The sequence below is a fragment of the Berghia stephanieae genome, chromosome 1 (genome assembly GCF_034508935.2).
Source record: "Berghia stephanieae isolate SIO BIC M18660-M18661 chromosome 1, UCSD_Bste_1.3, whole genome shotgun sequence".
Taxonomy (NCBI): Eukaryota; Metazoa; Mollusca; class Gastropoda; order Nudibranchia; family Aeolidiidae; genus Berghia; species Berghia stephanieae.
In genome coordinates this window covers 108,625,512-108,645,867 of record NC_088360.1, presented here as the reverse complement: position 1 = coordinate 108,645,867, position 20,356 = coordinate 108,625,512, and the positions used below count along the sequence as shown (strand labels likewise).

General features: G+C 36.2%; 3 protein-coding genes across 4 annotated transcripts in view; 2 read left to right on the top strand and 1 right to left on the bottom strand.

Moving 5' to 3' along the window:
* Positions 1-344: 344 nt before the first annotated feature.
* LOC144965153 (BAG family molecular chaperone regulator 2-like) lies at positions 345-6,998 on the bottom strand. The gene is made up of 2 exons (XM_078900185.1): positions 6,514-6,998; positions 345-1,017 (listed from the first exon to the last, which is right to left on the bottom strand). The coding sequence occupies exons 1-2, from the start codon at positions 6,794-6,796 to the stop codon at positions 455-457; spliced, it is 846 nt and encodes a 281-aa protein (XP_078756311.1). The 5' UTR covers positions 6,797-6,998; the 3' UTR covers positions 345-454.
* Positions 6,999-7,129: 131 nt separating this feature from the next.
* Positions 7,130-20,238, top strand: LOC144962499 (uncharacterized). The gene is made up of 7 exons (XM_078895500.1): positions 7,130-7,208; positions 9,222-9,386; positions 10,741-10,868; positions 14,116-14,278; positions 15,382-15,600; positions 17,039-17,250; positions 17,558-20,238. The coding sequence occupies exons 1-7, from the start codon at positions 7,130-7,132 to the stop codon at positions 17,843-17,845; spliced, it is 1,254 nt and encodes a 417-aa protein (XP_078751626.1). The 3' UTR covers positions 17,846-20,238.
* LOC144962695 (multiple coagulation factor deficiency protein 2 homolog) overlaps positions 17,731-20,356 on the top strand; it is a 23,559-nt gene continuing 20,933 nt past the window's right edge. The window contains exon 1 of one of the 2 annotated variants that reach the window (XM_078895846.1): positions 17,731-17,800. The gene's annotated coding sequence lies outside the window, so the exon portion shown is untranslated. The remainder of the gene's footprint in view (positions 17,801-20,356) is intronic. The other variant, XM_078895848.1, reaches the window with a different exon arrangement.

Here is a 20,356-nt window from a genome sequence, read left to right as displayed (position 1 = left end):
AAGGATTGAGTGAGTTAACAGTACGGACCATCTCAATCAAGCTTTCAACACAAACGAGCACTATCTATTATAAAGCAACCCTTAAATGCAAAGTAGCCTTATATTGATACAGTCAACAGTAACACGATATTATATATTAAGTTAGACATTTTTGTGATGATGACAATCAAACTATACTTCAAAATGTCTAAGATCACAGATAGAATACTCAGTATTCCATGTTGATTTCATGAGCAGCAACTAAATAATTGCAACTAAATATATATATATATATATATATATATATATATATATATATATATATATATATATATATATATATATATATATATATGTGTGTGTGTGTGTGTGTGTGTGTGTGTAATCGGCAGCTGAAAATTAAATGCCAATTCCTTTATTAGACCATAAGAAGGCAACCAAAATAAATAAGTAAATAAATAAATAAATAAATACATCAAGAATTGTCTAAAGAAGTAACAACACTGTTTCTCTCACTATCGTTTCCAGTACCGTAATTTTCATTCACTTTCTCCTCAGCTGATAAAGCATCACAAAACTCTTCAAAATCTGGATTTCTCTTCACTGCTGATGAAATGGCTGAGGGTTTGATACAGCTCTCAGATTGACCTCCATCACTTTCAGCACTGTCAGAGGATTTTGGTCTAGTTGAAGGGTCTACAGACCGAATACTGTTCATTACAATATTTTCCAGACGGCATCGGAATAATTTTTGATCTTCCATTACACAGTCCAAGATCATGCCTTGAAATTTAAAATCTATCGCACCACTCTCTGTTGCATCTGATGAGCATGCGTTCAAGTATGCCTTTGCACGTTTTATCACATTGGGCTTATCATCCGTAGCTGTAAGGGAATCTTCGAGGTCCTCAACTAATGTACACACTTTGGTGTATGCCTCTAGTTGCTCAGGTGAACGAATAGTTTCAACTTTTATATCTACAGCGTTGCAGCGAGTTCTGAGCCTGTCCATGTTTACACATATGTCTTGAAATTCATCTGGAAATAGGAAAGATAAATTTAAATAATATGAATTTTGAAATAACATCTCGGATTGGTAGTTAAAAGAAATTGTCACAATAATCAGCAAAACAAGATGAATATGATTTCTGGATATATATTTTTTTTCAAGCAAAGTAGAAATTATGTAAATGAATTCTTAAAATGCAGCTGATGAATGAATAATTTCTTGATTGTATTAATCACAATGAAAAGAAAACCCTGACCACAGCAGTAAAATTGCTTGTACTTACAACTAAACCTGAAAATTCACGAATCTCATTTGACAGACATGTCTGGAAAAAATGACAGCCTCAAACTATCTACTCACAGCCTCTGCTCAAACTCAAACATGTTCCATCGTGACGAAGCTTCCGAGTGGGTTCGCAACCTTACACACTGCGGCGATGAGTTTGTGTCATGGATAGATCATTATAACATAGTAGTGTGACACTATTTGAAGCTGCTATCAAAAGGGGAAAAAACCCAACCGAAACAAGAAGAAATGAGGGGGGAAGAGAAAAAAAGGCCCCCAAAAAATGTTGAAAACTTTTCTTGAAATAAAAGAGCAGTGCACGTTAGTCGCCGTAAAAATTGTAAGTGAATGATGTTACTAAAACTAGAGCGTAATTTTTGGTGCCATTCTCATGTAGCAGACTTACCATATGGGCCATTCCACGTCAAGTGGACCAAGGGTGGGACCCACACCCCTTTTAATTTTCCCCAAACTTGAAGAACTTTTAGAATAGATTACAGTCATTTGAAAGAAAATGAAAATATTTATCAACTTTTGGAGTTATCTACCCTTGAATATGGCTCCACATGCTGTTTGGCAAAAAAAAAAAAGATTTTTTTCAACATTTTTTTTCATGACTTTAATGGTTCATTTTTGGTCATTGATGATTTGTATCTCAGTCACAATTAATGGGGAAAGAGCCTTAGTGCAAAAACGTTTGATACTTGTTAATATGAATAACTGCACGCTGAACTTTTAAAAAGGACTCTCAATATAACATTGGTTTATCAAAATTCTGTGAACTTAGGCCCAATGGTAAATTACTGTCGGACCAAAAGGAACACACTCAATTTGTGTTTGTGAAATAGATCAAAATTCGAAACCAATCACATAAGCTATTCATGGAGATAAAATTCTCTAATCTGAATAATTAAGCAAAATAGTGTGTAATATTGTAAATCCAGAATGTATACTTCATCGTTGTGAAAAATGTCCTGGGACTGACAATCTGAAGTTGATGACCTCTTTTCTCAAAATGATCTAGATCTCGGTGACGTGCTTACATACAAACAGTGGTGCATACCGACAGAGCTTTTTTATTAAGAAGATACTGTTGAAAATATTACTGAAAAAATCTGCAAAAGAATTCATGACTTTACACCACATCGTTTTATTGCAAAGTTTCAAGCTGCATGTCTAAAGCATGTGAGAGAGACTCTGAGTGATAAGGCCGTAGCCATAGTTCTATTACATTTTGCTGAAAATTATTTTTTTACCATTCAAGATTCTGTCCGTGTACATCATTGGGACAATATGCAATCTACACCTCATCTTTTTGTTCTATTACAAAGAGAATGGAAAATTAAATGACATTAGTTTTTGTATCACGAGTGACTATTTATCACATAACATTGCAGCAGTGCACACATTTATGAGACACATGGTGGGACATTTGAAGTCATCTATGCATAGCAAAAATAAAGTGATTTACTTCAGTGATGGAACTGCATCACAATATGAAAACTACAAAAATTTTCAAACCTATGTCGTCATCATGAAGATTTTGGACTGTATGCGGAATGGCACAATCCATGGGGAAATCACCTTGTGATGGAATTGGGGGAACTATGAAACAGTGAGCAGCTTGAGCAAGTCTACAAGCTCTATATGACAACCAGATCTTATCCCCAAATCAACTTTATGAATGGTGCTCTAGCAACACACATGGCATAAGATTCATATATGAGACTTCTGAAGAAGTAGAAGCTAATTCTACAAACCCCACTACATGTTTTGAATCAGCATAGAGAATTCCTGGAACACAGAGTCATCATTGTTATTTTAGACTAATATCGATTGAAAAAACATCTTTTAGTAGAATTTCTGTGGATTATGGCACTAGCAATTCATTTCTTGATATGAGTATGAGTGAGGATGTCAACCCTATTTCTATTCGAGTAGGCATAATGATTAATGGCAGCAGCGATTTGTGATCAGGAATGAAAGTGCTATATAGTAATTACAGTTTCTGAGGAAATTTCTGATGTTTTGATATTTTGGTTGAATTGGACTTGAAACATTATTGTTACCTGGGTAAACAATGACTTTTTTTTTAAGGTTTCGACGAAAGACGCTTAAGAAATATGCTTATTATTATTATCATTATTATGTTCTGATCAAATTCATGCATCCTGCACAGTCACAACTTCTAAATTAGCCAAAAAATGAAAGAAAGGCTTTCAGATCATCGATTCCACAACATTTTTCACGATGAAGTATGCATTCTGGATTTTTAATATTACACACTATTTTACTTAATTATTCAAATTAGTGAATTTTATCCCCAGGAACAGTTATAAATGACTAGTTTTGAATGTTGGTGTATTTCACAAACACAAACTGTATGCATTCCTTTTGGTCCTTCAGTAATGCACCAATGGGTCTAAGTGCAGAGAATTTTGATAAACGAATATTATATTGATGTTAGGTATTTTTAAAAAAAAAAAATCAGCATGCAGTTCATTCAAATTAAAAAATATCAAACGTTTTTGCATTTAGTTTTTACCCCGTCAACTGTGACTGAAACATAGTCTTTCTTTCCAGGACACAGCCGTAGCCGCGAATATTCATCATTGTTATAACAATTCACTTACCTTTTCTTTAATCTCATCTGCCATTCTTTCACCTCTTTTAGAATTGAGTTCGAAGTCTTTTCTCCTTTTTTAAAAAACTTTCTCACATTTTTCACAAGCTATTTTTAACTGGAGAACATTCCAACACACAAAATGATAAATCTAAAGGAGGTGAATAGTTTTTTTCATTCATGCCACCCTAATATATCTGAATGAGTGTGCAGTCCACAATTATTGAACTTTAATGCATTTTTCGGACTTTCTTCAAAAATAAACAAATTGAAAGTATTGAATTTATTAGCTTTTAATAGTTTCTAATAAGCCAAATATTTTAAGCTTTGCTTTTTGCTGTGTAGTGTAATATAAGTTAATATTTGGGGTCAAAATAAAAATTGAGTTTTGCCCCTTTGTAACTTAAGAATTGAGATGCTTTGCATCTTTGCAGGTAATTTTTACAATGAAGCACCTCAAAATACAATGAAAGCTTCCATATGCTTATAGAAATAGTGTATCTGCACAATATAAAAAATTTTGAAAAATTCTGACCGTTTTGAGCTTTGAAGTTTACGAAAATTTACGATTTGGTGAGCGTCGCATTACGCCATGTGTTATTGTTCAAAAAATTATAGTACCGGATGCATACTTTGGCTATATTATGTTGGACCATATGTTATTTATTGAGATACAAATCATCAATGACCAAAAATGAACCATTAAAGTCATGAAAAAAAAAATATTGAAAAAAAATCTTTTTATTTTTGCCAAACAGCACGCGGAGCCATATTCAAGGGCAAATAACTCCAAAAGTTGATAAATATTTTCATTTTCTTTCAAATAACTGTAATCTAAAAGTTGTACAGGATTATCACATTTGAGAGATTGAGCTTGATTAATAAAAACGTTATTGTCTCTCAAAAATGGACCACGAGCAAATTTGATTTGATTTTGACACGTTTTGAGATAAAATTTCAAAAATTGTAAAAAATTCAAATATCCATATTCTGAACTGAAAATCTGGTTTTCTTCATGTCTCATAAGTATCTTAAATTGAGCCAAGTTTGAGGGAAATCAAAAGGGGTGTGGTTCCCAATTTCTGAAAATTCGGTCCACTTGAAAAGCCCATATAATTATATGACTACCTGCCATAGCCCTAATGACTCTTTTAGTACGCCGTGCTACCTGCCCATGTGATTGATAGATGGGAGCCTAGCTATTGTCGCCTCGTCGTGACACTGTCGAGAGAAAACAATAGTGGAAAGATGCGTCGAGTTGTGTGAAAATTACAGACTTTCAAGATTGAACCTTAATAGATACAATGTCGGCATTATGACAATATATGGATATATAAGAAATGGTCGTTTGATGTTAATCAGCTTTCACTTTCAAGATTGGGTTTTCAATAGTTTGCATAACGACCATATATGGAAAGATTATGAAGAAGGTTTCGGTTGGCTAATAAACTTTGGATAAATTTTGGACAAGTGATATAATAAGCGAGCATGTTTCTGTGCATTTTTTTCACAATCACAACAAACTATCAACTATCAAGATGCTTTTGAAACACTTCTACACCACCGTCATCCCGACTGAGGTAGCTGCTACAACATATTTGATGGATCAAGACTTGTTGACAGATATCAACGCATGTGATCCTTGTGGACAGTCTCAAACTCAAACTTGTATAAATGCAGAGAGGAATAAATGTTGAGGCGGTAGGTCAGCTACGAGAGCAGATAACGAGAGGTATGTCAGCACCTATTTTTCTTCTTGTTTACCGATGGTAAAGACAGTGTCAGTGGCTAGTAGTGCTGTGGTATGGTCTCAATGGAAAATAATAAGTCCTTCTGATTGGTTGATACAGTGAAAATAGTCTCCTTTACTACTTTCACCTTACTGTGATAATAATACTAGTAATAGCTTGGGCTTGTTGGGAGACTATTTGCAGTGATGAAAATGGCAAGTTTTCAAAAAGGAGTAAAATGTAACAGTCCATCTGGCAAACTCAAGCCAAAATGCAAAAATTACAATATACAATATGATAGTTACGTAACATTATATATATAATATACTTCTTTTGTAAATATAATGAATTGTCCTTTCCCAAAAATAATTTTAAAGGCCCACAATATTAATCATATCACTATCTACATCAGAGAGATGATAACTTTTTGGCCCAAAGGCAAGAAATTATTTGTTTTTATTTTTACTTTTTTACAAAGCACATTACAATACCTGCAACCTGGTGATTATGCAGTTTATAAATGAGACTCATGAAAATCTAACCATATTTTGACCAAAGGAAGGGAAAATAGCAAATTAAAAATAATTGTATCATTCTTATGACAAGGTGACTTCTAAAAATACATAACAAGAAGATAGAAGAGTGTTTGAGATAAATATGCGCAAGAGAGAGAGAGAGAGAGAGAGAGAGAGAGAGAGAGAGAGAGAGAGAGAGAGAGAGAGAGAGAGAGAGAGAGAGAGAGAGAGAGAGAGAGAGAGAGAGGGGAGTGAGTGAAAGAGGGAGAGGGAGAGGGGAGAGAGAGAGAGAGAGAGAGAGAGAGAGAGATAGAGAGAGAGAGAAAGAGAGAGTTATGAATTGATTTTCTAATCTAATCCAGACTGTCTAACCTTTTTTCAGTGCCGCAGTCATACTCTCTTCCTTTAACTGAGACAGAACAAGCAAAAGACTGGACTTTTCTTGAGACAAAGCAATAGCATGACGCCTCAGATTTTCGATGCGATCCTCTATTTCGTCAAGGTATGAAAAAAATAAGAAAGAATCATTCTCCACGACTGATGGGCTATCCGAACTATTGACTGACAGTGAACTTGAATTCTTTGAGCCTGATGCACTATTATTGGTAAGTACACCTTCATTCGTGGACCCAGTCCCTGTTCCAGCTTCAGCCATTTTTTTGTGAATTTATATTGAGTACTGATTTTTTCCCCCTCTTTTTGATTGGTTTTTATCCTTTACTTTTTAAAAATTTAAATAATTACCAAGTCAAATTTTAACATTGCCGTCGACTGTTGTTCGCAACGGCCTCCACTTACGACGCTTCCTTTCCGTAGAATCTACAAGAGCTCCATTGTAGTGAATCCATAGATTTTGCTTGGTCGTCAAAATGAAACAACGATAGATACCAATTAACATTTAATGGTGATAGGCTATTACTAATCTTTTCATAGGTTTTTACCATGGAATAGAAATCAAGTAACTTGAAATGAGCATAAGAAATCTAAAATGAAAAGGAGCAGATTGTTCATTCTTAACTCCGATTGTCGAGTCAAGGGAAATAACTTTGAAAATAAAAAGTTGACAGGTATTTCCTGGAAACATCAAGTCTTCCATGTCGATAGCCCAGTTTGAAAAAAAATAAAAAATAAAACAAAATAATAATTGAAACACAAGACAGTCACTCTGCCTACCAGTTGTCTCGACTTCAAGATAATTTTTTGATAAGTAGGAATAATTGCCTAATAGTGGTAGTGATGATGACTACTATAAGGATAATGATGATGACTTTAATGGTACTGAATGGTTGCTGTAACTTTTGATAACGATGTGGTAGTGGTAGTAATGATGATGATGCGATGGTTGTGGTTGTAGTGGCGGTGGTTGCGATAATTACGAGGAGGAGGATGATAATGTAAAGGTGGTGGTGGTTGCTTTAGTTTTGATAATGATGTGGCGGTTGCTGTGGTAGTAGTAATAGTAATGATGATGTGGTGGTGGCTGTACTACTAAACTAGAACTAGAGGTAATTTAATGATGGTAACTTCCATTAGCACTGAGATATGAGTTGAGCAACGGCGATATATATATATATATATATATATATATATATATATATATATATATATATATATATATATATATATATATATATATTCCTGGAACTGTATAAAATGTGTAACTAACTGTAAATAATACAATAAACTGGGACGGAACTATTCTCATTAAAGTAATCTGACAGATAAGCTGCTAGCAATCTGTGAACGATTGGAGAGGTGGGGACAGGGAAATTTTCATGGATTGGATTGGGGGATAGCAAAAACAAAACAAAACACGATCTGGTCAAGTTTCAGACTTAAAGGAAAAGTTGAAACGTTAAAAATCTCAATTCTAAGTCACACAAAATGTTTCAATCATCCCTCCTCTTCTTACCTTCTCAAACTAACACACTCTCATTCAACTTCAAGCCATTCGACAACATGCCATTTTGAACAGAAAAAACTGTTGTGTTCAGTGAGGGGACAACGACTAATTTTCAGAGACGGGAGAGCGCTTCTACTCCTGCGAATAGTGAGAAAAAAGGTTTCTACAGTTTTAGATTTAAGTTTAAGCAGGTTTGATATCCTGGTTTAAATTTATTTCATTTTAGTTTTAAATTTTGATGCAAATTGGTGTATATATTTCTATTCAAATATAGAATAATTACACCCCGATCCAGCTGTTTTCAGAGTTATCCCTTTTTATGCAGATTGCCTAGGAGAGATAGAAGCGTCAAATAAGTTCTTAAAGACTTGGAAGAAACTGGAAACATCCACCTGGCTAATGGAAAAAGTCAGTGACTGATAGTGCTCAATTAGAAAAATCCGAGTTTATTGTAAGGGCAATATCCACTAAATGTGCTCAAAACCCTTTATAAGGGGTTCCTAAACATCAGCAGTCCTTAACATCTAGGACGAGACTTGGTGCCTGTTAGGTGATGTATACGAACGAGGAAGTGTTGGAGAAGGTGAGAAAGGAAAGAATATTGATTGATACCATCGGAAAGAAGCAGTTACGGTTTCTGGGACATGTGTGGAGAAGAGACAGAATAGAAAAGTTGGTAACATCTGGGATGATAGAAGGAAAGAGAGCTAGAGGAAGACAAAGAATGACTTATTTAAATAACCTAAGAATGGCCAAATGTGATTTTAAAAGCAACACAGATTTCAGGCGCACTGCAGAGGATCATGATTTGTGGAGACAGCTCAAGAGCACAAGCCACGATGGATGATGAGGTGATGTTACTATTTTAAATTCCAGCAGAGTTAATGCTGTTGATGGTCAGGTACATACTCATTTTATACTGGAGTAAGGTGAGAGAATGTGAGTAAAGAGCCTTTTCCAAGGTCTCAACAATGCGCTAGTCAGAACGGGACTCGAACCTTCGAATCTGAAGGCGATCGTCATAACTCAAGACCACACTGCTGCACAAACAAATAACAAGGATACAAATTGCTATAACACATACACTGTGGCCTTGAATTTAAAGCTGATTATCATGTGTATCAGTCTCCTCTGAACTTTACTGATTAATATGAATGATTGATGTGTTTTATTTCAGCCTGGCTTTTTGTCATGTCAGCATATACTTGGGGCTTCGGAAAACATGGCCAACTCTGTAATGGGAAGACAGACAATCAAATTGTTCCATACCATGTGATAAAATTTTCTGGGATGAAAAAAGTTTCTTCAGTTGTTGATATTGACTGTGGGGCACATTTTACAGGTAAATGAATTCAATCGCACTTTGCATTGAAGTTTGTTTAATCCCAAATTCCCTACAAATTGAATGTGGTTCCTGAATTATTACTCCCATTTTGACCTCATAGTAAGAGCAGTTTGTTCTTCGTAGTCAAAATGATGTAAAAAAATTTAATTTTATTTATTTCTGTGATAAGTGAAAGTTGGAGATCCCGAAAGCTCAGTTGATAGAGCACTTTCTTCGTATGTAAAAGGACCTAGAGCGATCCCTAAGTGCAGTGGAGATTTTTTTCTGACCCCCGCTTTTCACCTATTATAGATTGGATAGCTTGGTCTGTTAGATCTAGTGGAAAGTACTTTGTGATACACTAGAGTTCTACCTAAAGGGTATCAAGCAGTCGCTATTGTCCGTTTCATGCAATAGTAAAATGAGAAGACAGACATTCTGATTGTTCCATACTATATGATGAAATCTGGGATAAACTCCGGTTCCATAGGCCTATTTGCTCAGAAGGATTCTAAGTGAAAGTAAAGGTTTTATCATAATTTGTCAAATTGATAGAATTCAGGCCATACATATCATGTGGCAAATCAAACCTCTGAAGGTCCCGATTTTCATGATTAAATGTCATCCCCGGTCTGATCCACCCAAAATCAAATAAAACATGGTGCGCAAAGCTCGTTTGTAGACTTCAGAGTTTTGATCTGCCGATCTTGAAAATCGAGACTTCATTGGTTTGATCCACCGATGATCGATATGTGACCCTTTATCTCAAACCCGTATTATGTTGGGGTGAACTAGATGTCGAAAAGTGACTTTAACGTTAAAATTATCAGAATTGAGAGATTTTAGTTTTGGTCTCTTCGTATGACATTGCCGTCGGATCCGATGGTCCTGGATTCAAGCCTTGTTCTGAGTGAGGCATAGTTGAGTCCATGGAAAAGGTTCTTTACTCACAAACTCTCACTTGGCCCTTATCAGCGTTGTCTCTGTTGAAAAGTGCATTGAGCATGTTTAGTGGATATTGCGCTATATAAAAGCTCAAGTTTATTTATTCATCTAATAAATGATATCCACTCTCCTTAATCAAACAAATAAACTGAACCAAAGTTTCAAATGCATAATTATAGATTTAATTTTCATCATATAAACCATCTCGACATAACACTGTTATGAGATAGCATGTCACATATTTTAATAATTTGATGCCAACACATTCAGAAACCAGGCAGCAATAATTTGTGTTAATGTAAAAGAAATCAGTTCACATCACTCCAAAGCTATTAAGTTGGATTATTTATCTAAAGAACTTACTAGGACTGAAGCATTCTTATCATATTTATTCACATTCACACAATATTTCTTTACTGTTTACCAGCTGTTCTGTGTTGTGATGGAACCTTGTACACAGCCGGATGTGGAAAGTATGGTCGTCTAGGCCAGGGAACTGGGGAAGAGAATTGTAGCATCTTGGCTCCAGTAATTGGTGTTTCCTGTGTTAAAAAGGTTGAGCTTTTTGAGCTTTATATAGCGCAATATCCACAAAACATGCTCAAAGCGCTTTACAAGGGGGTCCCTGACCAACAGCAACATTTAACATGTAGGACGGGACATGATGCCTGTTAAGCGATATTACAATTTTTTTCGGACAGAGACAACGCTGTTTATGACACATACTCATTTTACACCTGAGTACACTGAGAGAATGTGAGTAAAGAGCCTTTTCCAAGGACTAAACTTTGCGCCGAGCGAGGCTCGAACCCAGGACCTTCTGATCCGACAGCGAGTGTCATACCACAAGACCACATAGCTGTAGAATGAGAATAGATAGTAGTAGGTTGGGTGAATACATATAAATAGATTGCTTAGTCCTTCAGAGTCTTAAGACCCATGGAACTGGAGTGTATCCCGGTTTCTATAGCATTAATCAGACATTAGCAATTGCTTGCTACCTTTTGGATAGGACACACAGTACTTTCCAACAGATCTAACAGACCCAGCTACCCAATTACTGCTGGATGTACAAGGGTAGAGAAAAAAAAATCTCTTGTTGCGTGTGAAGCAAGTGCTCTACCAACCAAACAATCGAGATCCTGAATTAGTTGTAGTATCTATTAAGTATTCTGAAATGAACTTTGTTGGTAGTCCATCAGATACATTACAATAGTATTCCTCACGCAGTGTGACGTTTTTTAGTCAATCATCATTGTGAGTTCATATATTAGGCATAGAGTATTGTATTTGTTACTGAATATGTCAATTAGGTTAGCCCAAAACACGGAATATAATTTTGAATGGCAATTCACATGTTATTTTGTGCAGCTTGTGGTATGACACTTTCGGATCGGCAGGTCCTGGGTTCAAGCCTTGCTCCGTGCATAGTTGAGTCCTCGGAAAAGGCTCTTTATTCACATTCTCTCACCATACTCAGGTGTAAAATTAGTACCTGTCCATTAACAGCGTTGTCTTCGTCGGAAAAAAATTGTAATTTCGCCTAATAGGCTTTATGTCTCATTCTACATTTTACAGGTTGCTGTTGGCTAGGGACCAATTGTTAAGTGATTTGAGCACGTTTAGTGGATATTGCGCGCTATATAAAAGCTCACGTTTTTTTTTTTGTTTGTTTTCTTTTTAAATGTAGTTCATTATCATAAACGATAGTCTAACTAGGAACCACAGCTGCTGTATAATAGTAAAAGCAGCTAACCAGGGCTGGAGGCTTGCCATTACTGACCTACCCATTCCACCTTTTTACAGTTCACATATTCTATTCTAGCATCACTTTGAAATACAATATATGTTACAGTGAATGACATTACCAGTCGGATGGTGAAAAAGTTTGAACTGAGATATTGCCAAGTTAGTTAGAAGGTCAATTTTTATCCAAAATGAGTTCTTGTCATAAATGATTAAATCAACCCTTTTTGTACGTCTTTGGGAAATATCAAAGCTTAATTTCACTTCTAAATATTTTTTACAGGTAGTCAAGTTGAAAAAGAATGAAATTTGAGAAAAGTTGCTGGATACCTTTCCCATACATCTGACCATAACTTCATGAAAAATCATCCGATTTACTTCAAATAAAGATTAAAATGTTCTAATGAGCATATTCTTTCAGAAAATGAAAAAAAAAAATAAAAATGCAAATCCAAAGTTTTCAACTTCTCACTGATTATGTCATGCAATAACACAATATGATATGATGTAGTATTATTTGGATTAAAAGCTAGGACTAAATGAAAATTGTTTCTACAGTTAAACGTTTATGTCTCTTATGTCATAAGTATTGTCCAACTATTCTTAAGAGAGAGAAAAGAAGTAGGTATGTATACTGTTATGTTTTGTAAATGTTGCTGCTCAAAGCTCAAAGAAATAAATAACAATTTGAAATTGAATGTAAGCTTCAAATTAATAAACAAAAACGGATAATGTGAAAATGTCGGGTTGTTCCCCTTTATCAGTTAAACGGGATGAATGAAACAAACACTACAGACGAATATTTGTCTGTAGTGTTTCTTTCATTCATCCTGTTTTGTTGATAAAGGGGAACAACCCAAAATGTTCACTTTATCTGTTTTCTTTTATTATATTGAAGCTTACATTTATTCAATTTCACATTGTTATTTATTTATTATGTTTTGGGACGAGTGAGTACATGTGGAATCACCAAACCATGCAGTCAGTTGCAGAGCATTTGTTAAAGAAATACAATATTGTACAAATATAATTGAAGGCTGGTTTTCCAAAACTCGTTAAGTCGATTTTTCTACTTTTTGAGATTTTCCATCCATGAAATAAATTGAAACATAAATTTTATTTTAAGCATCAACTGGCACAAGACTTTCACTAAATTTGTATGAATTTGAAGTTTAATGTGATAAAATAACAAATTGAATGAGAAATTTTAGGGGAAATAATCCTCAATATCTCAAAATGGGAAAAGAACGGAGTTAGGGAGTTTTTGAAATCCACTCTTCAATTACAATTGCAGTAACATTGCCATACAGATGGACATCATAATATAGCAAGAATAAGAAAAGCAGTGAACAAAGAGTGCATTTTACCCTTTGTCATGCCACTTGGATACAGTGAAATCTGCATCAAGTCATCATTGTTAAAGTAAACTTCTGCTTAAAGTCAACATCACGTGTTGTCAGAAACTTTTCAGAATCTAAATGTGTTCCATTGATAATGGATAAAATCAACCTTGCTTAAAGTCAATAAATCTTTCTGGTCCGACAGTGTTGGTTTTATCAGGATTCCAGCACTGAATATTATGAGTAAAAAACATTTTTTTTAACAGTGTACTTGTCAAAAAAAAAAAAAGAAGTCATTTACTATAACAAAGGGGAACAACTCTTCCATAGAGTAGGTCGTAAGTACACGTCCATCACAAATATACTACTATCTATTCTCATTCTACGGCTATGTGGTCTTGTGGTATGACACTCGCTTTCGGATCATGGGTTCGAGCCTCGCTCGGCGCATAGTTGAGTCCTTGGAAAAGGCTCTATACTCACATTCTCTCAACGTACTCAGGTGTAAAATGAGTACCTGGCTGTTAACAGCGTTGTCTCTGTCCGAAAAAATTATAATATCGCCTTACAGGCGTCATGTATTGTCCTAGATGTTAAATGTTGCTGTTGGACAGGGACCCCTTGTAAAGCGCTTTGAGCACATTTAGTGGATATAGCACTATATAAAAGCTCAATTAAAAAAAAAAGATTATTATTTTTTATTCTCATCATATCAGATAGCATCTGGATTTTGGCATGCTGCCTGTGTGACTGACAACTGGGATTTATATGTATGGGGATATCACAAAGCTGTTGGATCTGACATGGACAATGCTGGTAAATCTTACAACGTCGATGTACCACGACTTTTCTCCCTTGGACCCGAAGTGAAAGTATCGGGTGAGAATGGGCGGGGGGGGGGGGGGGGGGGGGGGGGGGTAAATAACCAGTATTTGTGAGCCATTGCATCGAATATTGGGGGTGTATCGAAACAGTTTTGATGGTGGAAACACGAGGTCGAAATACAGAAGGTATTATTATGAAAATATTAGTATTGTTCTATGTGAAATTCGAACAAGATATGTGTGTGTGTGACTGTTGTGGTGATTTTGTAAGCGAATGAATGAACTTGTGTGATACCAAAAAAACTATTGTAAAGCACCTCTGAGCACTATTTGTGGATACTGGCGCTATATCAAATAATATTAATAATAATAATAATAATAATAATAATAATAATAATGATATGGATCAAAATTTATAGAATGGCACAACTCAAGAAGGCAGTATTATTAGGAACTTGTTTAATTCAAAGACTTTTATTAAGGAACATAACCCAAAATAATATCAGTAGATAATTGGACCACTTAGCAATGTTTATATACCTTACTTTGGTACAGAAAGAAATTCAGTTTTATTATTAGTGTTAAACCGATTTTACTGGAATTCTCAAAATTTGTGTTTTGTTTTTGTTTTTCTCAAAATTTATGTTATTTTATTTTTGTCTTCTGCAGTTGCTCGCCTTCTTAGAAGCCAACTGACTGAGACTGAGCCTTACTGTCAATAATATCCAAAAGAAAAATAATAAAAATCACAATTCTTGGTGAAGGCTTCTCCTCCAAATCTGTTTTGGACGACCCTGTTTTCTCTTGTCCTGCGGGCTCCATTCGAGAGCCTGCTTGGTTATATTACATATAGTACTCAATGGTGGTTACAGTATGAATACATTCATACAGACGATACAAGTTATTTTGCATACAGTATGAATACATTCATACAGACGATACAAGTTATTTTGCATTTTATTTTATTTACGTTAATTTGTGTATTTTTGTGCTGACAAAGGGTTTGTACCCAAAACGTCCTCTACATTTTCACTCTTTCGTTATAATTTTCACAATCACCTGCTTCAGGCAGCACCTACCGTTTTCTACTATATCCAAGGAAACCAGTTCAAGAAAACTGTTGTTTATATTTTTTCATAATATTCCTTTTAATTAAAGGCATCAGCTGTGGATATAACTACACTTTTGCGTGGACTGTTGCTGGCCAGACATTCTCATGGGGTCGAGGTCAACATGGAGTGTTAGGTCAAGGATCAGAGGATGATGTTGCCAGACCAAAAGTGGTGGAAAGTTTGAAAGAAAAGGTGGTAGTGAATGTGGGGGCAGGTCACAGTCACTGTGGAATTGTGTCGGCCGATGGATGCCTCTTTATGACTGGTAATAATGGCTTAATCTTTTTTTTTTGTGTGAATAATTCACTTTCCTCAAGAAGTTAGAGTATAATGTGATGTGTGCTATTTGTGTAGATTTCATCGGTTGTATGGATGTGTTGGTATGTGTGTGTGTGTGTGTGTGTGTGTGTGTGTGTGTGTGAAAGAGAGGGAGAGAGAGAGAGAGAGAGAGAGAGAGAGAGAGAGAGAGAGAGAGAGAGAGAGAGAGAGAGAGAGAGAGAGAGAGAGGTGCAAAATGAGTACCTGGCCATTAACAGCGTTGTCTTTGCCTGAAAAAAAAAAAAAAAAGCCTGATAGGCATCATGTCTCATCCTACATGTTAAATGTTGCTGTTGGCTAGGGACCCCTTGTAAAACTCTTGAAGCATGTAAAGTGGATATTGCTAAACTGTAAAACAACCAAAAAAAAAAAGCTCAAGTTACCTCATTCGGCCACATTCTAATATAGGGAATGAGATTAGCGGAAGAGTAGCTTCCCTTGATTGGACGTCACCGGTGGAGAAGTTATTTGTAAACAAACCAACTACAAGGCAAGCGCTCCAAATAAAAAAATTTGTATTCATATTTCTGTACAAAAATACATATCATAATCAACGTTATACATTTTTGCACAGAAATATGAATAATAAATTTTTTATTTGGAGCGCTTCGCTTGTAGTTGGTCTGTTTACAAATAACTTCTCCACCGGTGACGTCCAATCAAGGGACGCTACTCTTCTGCTAATCTCATTCCCTATTCTTCTAAGGTAATGATTTATCATCAAACTCACTAATTACCTAATAATTTATCATCAGTCTAACTCGGCCTATCAAACAAACAAACAGAAGGCATCGTGTGTCAGTGGCACAGTCTTTGCTTCATACCCGAAAGTTACCGAGTTCAATCATCCGCTGCAGTGCTGTGTAGCCTTGAGGAAGTCACCTCGCCCTTGCTCAATTTGCGGTGCTGCACTGCGGCTGACACCTGGGTTATTCCACTCGTCCCTTGTTATGCACTGTATTATGTTTTCTTTATATTATATATGTTTTGTAAACATTTGAGTGTATTCCTCTTATTGGGGACCTGTGCTTGTGTCTGGATGAGACTTTTAGTGATCTCAAACTAAGTACATTGATAGTGTGCTCTTGGAATCTACACCTGTTTCTTATTTGAACCAATTCCCCTTTGTCTTACCTTTCTTGGGTGCTTTAATTGTAATTCTGGAACTTTGTCTATCCCAATTGCTTCCTTTTTACGGGCGCTGATATGACCTTAATGTGTTGCAAGTGCCGTAAAACCCTTAAAAAAACAAACAAAACAGAGGCAAATTTCCCCTATGGGATCAATAAAGTGAATTTGATTTATTGATTTATTATTATTAAACAAACAAACTGAATAATGATTGGAGCACGACATATTTCTTTGATAATTGTTTTCTTTACCAGGAAGTGGATCCTATGGAGCTTTGGGTGTGAGTGTAGATAGCCAGCGTTGTATCGTTTTGCCAACCAAAGTTTCTTTACCTGACACTGAAGAGGTCAAGGAAGTCAGCTGTAGTAAGGGAGAGCACCACCATCATACCCTGGCTTTGTTGAAGGATGGAACTGTGTTGGCCTGGGGTGATGGCTATAAAGGAAAACTGGGACTCGGCGACCAGGTAAAGCACAGTGGAATTTGCATAAGTCAACATTCTTAAAGTTAACTTAAATCAAACTTTTATAGGTATAGCGCAATATCCACTAAATGTGCTCAAAGCACTTTACAAAGGGTTCCTGACCAACAACAACACGTAATATGTAGAATGAGACATGACACCTGTTAGGCGAAACTACAATTTATTTTTCGACAGAGACAACGCTGTTTGCAGCCAAGTAGGTACTCATTTTACACCTGAGTACGGTGAGAGAATCATTCATACCACAAGACCACATAACCTCATATTTTGAATATGTTATTTCTTGTAGGAATCAAAGGAGAGGCCAACAAAGATACCCCCTGAACACTTTAACAACGAGAGGGTTGTAAGAGTCAGTGCTGGAGGCATCCACAGCGCAGCATCCACAGAGACCGGTAATGTGTACACGTGGGGCTGTGGCAGTGATGGACGTCTGGGCCACCCAGAGGCTGAAGGGCATCGATATCTGTTTCGCTCCGACACTCCTAGGAAGGTGATTGAGTTGGTCAGTGGTGGCAAGTCTCCAGCTCTGGTTAGCTGCTCTTACTATCATACAGCAGCTGTAGTTCCTAGTTAAGACTGTCGTTTATGATAATGATTGACATTTTTTAAAGAACAAACCCAAAAGACTTGAGCTTTTATATAGTGCAAGATCCACTAAACATGCTCAAAGCGCATTACAAAGGGTCCCTAACCAACAGCAACACGTAATAATATAGGGAATTAAAATGAGACATGACGCCTGTCAGGATATTACAATTTTTTTTTCCTTCTGACAGAGACAATGCTGTTAACAGCCAAGTACTCACTTTACACCTGAGTATGTGAGAGAATGTGAGTAAAGAGCCTTTTCCAAGGACTCATCTGCCGATCAAGGTTTGAACCCAGGACCTTCCGATCTGAAAGCGAGTGTTATACCAGAAGACCACATTATAGCCGGAGGGTTGGTCAGTGATGACAAGACTCTAGCACTGGCTCGCTGCTCTTTTTACCATACAACAACTGTGATTCCTATTCAAGACTATTATTTATGATGATATACAGCAGAGCTGCCAAGCTACAGCAAAAAATGCAGAATTGTACGCATTTTCAGGGATTGTACGCTTGTACGCATTTCCTCCAATATTGTACCCATTTTCAGTGTACGGAGTCACTTCAGTTTTCCTTAGTTTTAATTGCCTGGATGCTCGTATCGCTGTTATCTTAAGCTTGCTGGATCGTATTTTTGACCAATTATGATCTTCATGCTGGGAGGTAGAATTCTGAAAGGATTGGATTATAGTCTTGGGAACATCATTGTTGCTGCAATTGATCTTGTGCTTTATGTAAGCATACCTTCCTCTTACTTTCACAATGGTTAGTTTCCGTCGATTTCAGGATTGTACCCATTTTTATGAAATCTCCCCCATTTTGAGGTCCCATTGTACACATTCTAATCAGATGGGGTTGGCAGCTCTGTATACAGTACTGGTGTTGGACATCTTGGTCACACAGAGGTTGTAAGCAGTGTTGCCAGCTTGGCAGATTTTCCATCAAATTGGTGGATTTTTATCATCGAGTGGCAGGGAAAAAGTGGCCTGGCGGATGGCCGATTTTTTAAAGCGGATTTTGATGATTTGTAATCCCTTTAAAAAAAGTAAAAGTGTAGCAAGGCCACACAACGCAGCGGGGATCTGAACTCAGTACCTTTCGGATAATAAGCAAAGACTGTACCGCTGAGCTACGCTGCAAGTTATACAGTTGTGTGACATGACGGCTAGTGTCTCATCTTGTCACAAATGTCAAGTGATGTTAAGCATGGTCAGAGACCTGATGGGTGACAATGATTTTAAAATATTATGGTCCCGACATTGTGTCCTTGGGGAAGGTACAAAACATACATCACACCATTGGACTCAAGTGTGAATGAGTACCTGGCTATAGGCAGTAATGGCTATTGTAAGAGTGTTAGTATAAGAATGATGGCTAACAGGCAACTAACTGGTACTGTATAAAATGAAAATATGCTTCCATATTTCTTGCTGGGGGAATAAATGAAAGTACATTGAGCATGGTAAATCTATGGAATTGCGATGTATAGATTTTTGAAATACATTTTAATTATTTAAAGATGAACAATTTTAGTCACTAAACATATTTACTTACCGGCAACTGGTACTGTATGAAATGGAAATATGATTCTATGCGGCCTGCTGGGGGAATAAATGAAGCATTATGAAATGCAATGAGCATGGTAAATCCTTAGAAATGCGCTTTAGAATTATTTGATATTTAGTTAAATGCAATCTTTATTATCAGAGAATCTACATTCCAACGAAGGAATGGGGGGGGGGGGGTAATGGCTGAGTGGTTAAGGCATTGCACTGTGACCCGGTAGGTCCCGGGTCGAGTCCCACTTCAGGCACTTTCGTTTTATTTTTTCTTGATTAACCCCCGATTTGCTCAGTTTGGACAACATGGGTGATTTCTGTTGACATCAGACGTCTTGTTTGATGGGTTGTCTATATTCCTCAGGGGAATACCTAGGCGAAAGGCGGGATTTATTTGATTAAAATCTACATTCCAAGTTTACAATTTGCACCAATGTGATGAATGATAATTTACACCAAATAGTGAATGATCTTTAAATAGATTTTAAACCTATCTGTTATGCACTGTGTTATATTTTGTTTGCATACTATATATGATTTGTAAATATTCGAGTGTATTCCTCTTAGTGGGGACTTGTGCTTGTGTATGGATGAGACTTTTAGGTGATCTCAAACTAAGTACTTTGATGATATGCTCCTGGAATCTAAATCTGTTTCCTATTTGAGCCAATTCCCCTTTGTCTTACCTTTTCTTGGGCGCCTTAATTGTAATTATTCTATAACTTTCTACTATCCATTTTTTTTCCTTTTTACTGGCGCTGATATGACCTTAAAGTGTGGCAAGCGCATAAAACCTTTTTTTAAAAAAACAAAACAAAAACAATTCATTCACTTCTCTTTACTGTACAAAGATATTTGCTATTTTGATAACCGTCGTTAAACGAAATGGAAGCATCACGTGATTTAATGTCAGGCTTGACTACTACTACGAAAAATTC